The sequence below is a fragment of the Octodon degus genome, unplaced genomic scaffold (genome assembly GCF_000260255.1).
Source record: "Octodon degus isolate 3935 unplaced genomic scaffold, OctDeg1.0 scaffold00038, whole genome shotgun sequence".
NCBI classification, from domain to species: Eukaryota; Metazoa; Chordata; class Mammalia; order Rodentia; family Octodontidae; genus Octodon; species Octodon degus.
In genome coordinates this window covers 14759116-14765345 of record NW_004524614.1, presented here as the reverse complement: position 1 = coordinate 14765345, position 6230 = coordinate 14759116, and the positions used below count along the sequence as shown (strand labels likewise).

Sequence of the window (6230 nt, the reverse complement as noted above, 5' to 3'; positions counted from 1 at the left end):
AATCCCAGCCTCTGTGTTCCAAAGACTGTTTCCACTTTTCTTCTCATTCCTGCCAAGTGTAATCTAAAGGAAGTGGCCACTGGCAAAATAGTACCGCCCAACTAAAGGGAACCTGCTTATGCACATGCAAGAATTGCCAGATATCAGCAGAGCTATAACAGATGTAGAGATAGGACAGTTGTGTCAGAAGTAGACTGAGGTACTGTAGACTGAATGTGTTCCCTCCACATTCAGATGTTGAAATCCTAACCCCTATGGTGATGGTATTAGGAGGCCAGACAATTGAGAGATGATTAGGTCATGAAGCCTCTGCCATCATGAACAGAATTGATACCTGTATAAAAGAGGCTCAACAGGGACCGTTTGGCCCTTCTACCATGTCAGAACAGTAAAATTGCCATCTATGAACCGGAAATCATGTCCTCACTAGACACTGAATCTGCTAGTGCCTTTATAATGGATGGCCTAGCCTTCAGAATTACCAGCCTGAATGGGCTAGAAGGGAAGGGAATAGAAATAAACTACAAATTCTAATATCCTTAGGCTATTACATCCTAAAAAATAGCAGGTGATAATTTTTTAAATTATCAAGCCATATTAAGTTGAAAAACTCTTGAGATGTATTGAAGACTGAGCTGGTGATCTGGAAAATTAAGTTAAGGGATCTAACTTCTCAGGAAGAAGTTGAGACATGAAGGATTAATTTAGGAATTCCAGTGTGTGGTAGAAGGTTTATAAGTAGAAAAAGACAACATTGAGGAGGAAATATCAAAGAAATATATCTTACTTAGAGAACTAACAGTACCCAGAGAATAGAGGAAATAAATCACCTAAAGAAAAACAAAGCAGCTTAATTTTTTTTGTCAATAACTCAGCCTGTCAGAAGAAAGTAGATCAAGATCTCCAAAAGAGCGGGACAACATAAACTGACCTTAGAAGTATTTACTAGGTAAAACTACCACTGAGTTGTGAGCACACAAGGGAGAAGTTTTCACACACGCTATGTCTCTCTTTGTGCCATCAGATAATCTTAAGAAGACTTTGCTGAGCTTGTACTATAATACGATAAAATGAATTAGAAAATATGGAAATATTTTACCATGTTGTAGTCTTTTAAAAACTAAAAATATAAAAATATGAGTAGAATTTAAAATTTCAGCTTTTCATGACATAAATGCATGAGCTGGTGTGGAGTATTAGGTAGAGGAAGACATTAAGTGTACTGTCTTAGAGGCTGTAGATTTAGGTTAACTATATTTTAATTGAAAATGAACACCTATCCTTATTGAAAATTGAGGACTTAGCTCCTAGTGGCCAAAGTAGTTATTTGAGTAACAAGATGAATAACAAAGACATTGGATTGCAACCCAAAGAATGAAATAACTATTCATGAACCTCCCCCATATTCATCTATTGCTATGATGTTTTTACCATATAGGCACTATTGTTTGCTATTCCTTCCCCAAGAGGTGGTAGGTGCTTGAGGCCCTTCCCCTGAGTGTCTGGATTTAGTGACACCTTTCTGAAAACAGGGAAAAATAATGACTTTACAGTGTACTACCCTTCCCTGCCTCAACTAAGGGACTCAAGTGAACATCTCTACTGATGTCTCCATATGTAATACCCTGATAAAGGGACTTTATGGCTAGCTATTTTCCTAAAAATTCCGTATTCTCAATCTGATAACCAGAAATAGACATATCCAGCTTATGAAATGTGTACAGAATATCTGATCAGCACTATTCAAGAATCAGAAAAAAACAAAGGGAACCTGAAGAGCCATACAGAATGGAGGAGACTAGGAAACAGTGAAGATTAACCATAGTAATGTGTTATTGATGAGCTCCTATCACAGAAAAAGGACATTACTGGGGAAGCAAAGTCTGTAGTTCGTGTAGTAGTACTATCCAATGTTAATTCATTAGGTTCCTTTATTTATTTTTATTTATTTATTTTTTTTGGCAGAACCGGGGATTGAACTCAGGCCCTTGTGCTTGCCAGGGAAGCGCTTATTCTACCGAGCCATCTCCCCGGCCCCTTCTTTTTTTATTTATAAGAACTCTTTTTAGTTATGAAAATACTATCATAGTTTTGGAAGGTGTTAATAGAAAGTTTATGAGAATTCATTATACTTTCTCTGCAGCTCTTCTGTAAATCTAAAATTAATTCAAAATAAAAAACTAAAGCAACTAATCACTCTTAAGAATAGAAACCAGGGGCTGGGAAAATGGCTCAGTGGAATAAGCGCTTCCCTAGCAAGCACAAGGGCCTGAGTTCAATCCCTGCTTCTGAAAAAAAAAAAAAAAAGAATAGAAACCAAGGACTGTTACTCCCAAAGCATTAAAGGTACAGTAGGATGGAAAAAGAAAAATGAAAGGAATTAGACTGTTTCACACTGGTTTGCCATTGTTTCATAATTGATACTAGCTAATTAGGTTATCTAAATGGTATTAACTGATCAATTATACGTGTCTACATCAAAAATAGAAAGCTTAATTTGTAAAAAAAAAAAAAAACCCTAAAAATTCAAGTTACTTGCTTTTTGTAGAAGCCATACAAGGTCAAAATGATAGAGAACCGTTAAATATAAAGTTGTATAAAAAACAGCTATATTGAGGCTGGGAAGATGGCTCAGTAGAACAAGTGCTTGCCTGGCAAGTGCAAAGGTCTGAGATCCATCCCTGCTTCCACCAAAAAAAAAAAAAAAGACAGCTATATAGCGGAAAAGTAAAATTTCATATTAGGAGCATTAAAAATGACAGTTATATTTCATATATAGTTTATGTATGATCAGCATATAATGTTTTACCTGCTAATATAGATCATCGTACAGATCATAATGTAATTATGTATTTATACAAATATGTGTTATTACTATGAAATGTTATGAGCATGTCCTATAATTCGAAATGGGGATCTATAGTCAGTGAAATTGATAAATGGAAAAGAACATGTTCAGGGAAATTTTGGCATGCCTATTACGTAAACAGAAAGCTTGGCATGCCCACAGTCTTCTCCTCTCCGTCTTCTGTTTCCCCTGCTTCTTCCTCCGGCTGCTTACCAGCCACACATTGCCTGAGAGAACTGCCAAGCTCCCTAAGCCTTAGGGAAGGTGCAGTCTTTAAACCTGGTAAGTAGACCTGGATCACTGGAGTGGAAAAGTCAAAAAAGTGAGGGTGGTGAATACTCTCCTGGGAAATAAAATACTTCCGCAGTAAAAAGTATGCCTCCCAAATTTAAATTTAAGCGCCATCTAAATGATGATGGTGTCACTGGTTCTGTGAAAAATGAAAGGAGAAATCTTTTAGAAGATGATTCAGATAAAGAAGAGAACTTTTCTAAGGGGACCATCTGGACCAAGATTTGGACCTAGAAATGATAAAATCGAGCATGTTCAGAATCAGGTGGATGATGTTAATGATGTCCTGAAAGAAAATATCACAAAGGTAATTGAAAGAGGGGAGAGAGTAGACAAACTATAGGATAAGTCAGTTTATTGGATAATGCAACTGCTTTTAGCAACAAATCCAAAGAACTATGAAGGCAAATGTGCTGGTGTGAATGCAAAATAAAAGCCATCATGGCTTCAGGTGCTGCTATCCTTTTGCTAGTGATCGTCATTCTCATAGTTATGAAATACCATACTTGATCTGATGGTGGAGCTCCTCATTAAACAAGACCTGGGACATTATTATTAATAGACTGCTGCATAATTTAAATGAAACCTATGTGCATAACTTTCAAAACTTCTTTTTCAAGAAACTAAGAGGCAAGTATCACTTCAAATTGGAGCGTTGAGAATGTCCGATTATTTTCTTACCTTCCAATAAAATGTACTTTGAATAATTGTGTAAAGCAAAGATAACTATTTTGCTATATTCCAAGGATCTAATTTGAAACTAGATACTTGCCAGTTCATTATTTGTGTATATAGCCAAGCACTGAATGGCAGTGTTTCATACTAATATTTTAGTGGCATAAATTCTTGCATCATTGCATCAAGATGGGGGTCAGGCTAGGAGTCCAAAAGCCTATGTAGAGAACCAAATCATTATGCTAAAGAAGATCCAGAACCATTCCATCAGTGCTGCAAGGATGTCATTCTTTTTGTAATACGATTGCTTTGTAAGCAGCTTCCTCATGTTTATGGGTGTAACAAAAGCTAAATGTTTCTGCCTTTGACTATAACTAAAAACATTCCAATAAACCTATTTTTCACTGTAAAAGACAACAACAAGAAAACCCAGAAGGCTCAAGTAGGCCTAATGTAAGAAAACAAATAATAGATTTGCTTTAAAAGATATATAGGACTTTATGCCTAACAGAAAATGGGTATTATTTTCTAGTAATTAATGAAAATTTACTGTTGGGACTGGGGAGATGGCTCAGTAGAATAAGCGCTTGCTAAAGGCCTGAGTTCACCCCCTGGTTCCGAAAAAAAAAAAAATACTGTTAAGCTATGAGTAAGATGTCAACAAATTCTAAAAAGTAGACATCATGTGGGGCATTTCATTTGACAGTTTATTGAAGAAATTGGTAGTGTATAGATCACAGAATCAAATACTGAAATACACCAAGCTGTAGAAAATTAAATGCGTCTTTAGGATTTTAATGTGACTCTTATTTAGAAATGGAAATACAAGCAAAATATATTTATCACTGAATAAATATGAATGCACTGTATACTGTAACCTGTAGAGTAAAACACTTGGAAGATTTAGGACCTCTGCTGTGCTATCCATAACTTCCTACAGTGATAAAAATGGTATGTGATTGTATCATGCTATGTGGTAGCCACTTACATGTGGGTACTGAGCACTTGAAAGACTAGTACTATTGAACTAAAGTTCCAGTTTTAATTAACATATTTAATTAAATTTAAACAGCAATATATGGCTACCATGTTGGGCCATACAATTTTGTAGTGTCTGATAAAGCATTCTAGAAAAGATAGAAAAAATACTAATTTATAGTTAGCAAGATGAATCAAGTAATAAATATTACATTTTTAAGAAAAATGATACATTTGAAAATACATGTAGGTGAAGTGGAATTTTAAAAATATACAGGAAAAAAATTTGTCTCAGAAAAGTAGAACACTTAGAATTGTCGGTAATCACTAAGGAACTATAAAAAGTAGTCTAAGATCCACTTATATAACTGTCTTTTGGACCAAGTTTTACAGACATTTTAAAAATAAGCTTCCAGAGGTAGATAATTTCTATGTTGAATAAAATGTGTAGCAATATAGAATAATATTGATGCTATTATATTCTTCTAGGCTACCCTATAACCCTGACACCCAAACCAAATAAGACTGTACATTAAAACAAAATTGTGTCCATTTTCACTTGTGATCATAGATGCAGAAATTTTGTAGTCATTGAATTGAATCCATTACACATTATGAGTTGGTTTATCCCAGCATACCAGTGATGGCTTGTCACTAGGAAATCCAGTACTTTACTACCTGCCAGATTAAAGGGTAAAAAATAATAGATCATATTCATACTGAAAAAGTATTTGATAGATTTCAGCCACCATTTCTTATATTTAAACTCTTCAAATAGAAGGCTTTAATATTTGATAAAGATACTGACTAGAAACCTTTAGTAAGTTTCATATTTAATGATGAAAATGTTCAAAATATTCCCTGTAAGTCCATGGGAAAAACAAAATGAGCCATTATTTTAGTTGTTCTAGCCAATGCTTCAAATAAATAAGTGTCTAATGGTCTAAAAACAGAGACAAAAAATGTCACTTTTTGAAGATTATAATTATCTCCCTAGGAAATTGAGTAGAGTCAACTAAAATATATTAGAACTAAATAGAACCATGAAGTATTTAAAGCAGATTGTTTGAATAGAGAGCCAAATATCTTCTTTATGTTATTTAAAACTGGAACATTAGTTCAATAGTACATAGATTTAAAATATTTGAGAATAAATATATAAGGACAGATACAAAATCTATATAAAAGTAACTGTAAAAATCAAGAACATAACCTATTCTCTGAGGGGCATACTTTCTGAAGAGGGAAGTTTAAAACAGCAATGATATTCTCTGGTTAACTTTTTTTTTTTTTTTCCAAAGTTTTATTGACAAACAGATAGCAATGAGACAGTTTCAAATCATATCAGAAGGACAGTTTCAACAAATAATACACTGCATACATTCTTCTTAGTGATTAATTGCTGTACAAGATGCGGACTTGTGATCCTATTTACAAA

General features: G+C 34.3%; 1 protein-coding gene and 1 pseudogene across 1 annotated transcript in view; both read left to right on the top strand.

The window, feature by feature from the left end:
* Window positions 1–3223: 3223 nt before the first annotated feature.
* Window positions 3224–3649, top strand: LOC101591234 (annotated as a pseudogene).
* A 1332-nt stretch (window positions 3650–4981) lies between these two features.
* Window positions 4982–6230, top strand: part of Sohlh2 (spermatogenesis and oogenesis specific basic helix-loop-helix 2) — a 90401-nt gene continuing 89152 nt past the window's right edge. Inside the window, exon 1 of the mRNA XM_023715065.1 lies at window positions 4982–4990. Within this exon, the coding sequence (XP_023570833.1) occupies window positions 4982–4990 (9 nt within the window). The remainder of the gene's footprint in view (window positions 4991–6230) is intronic.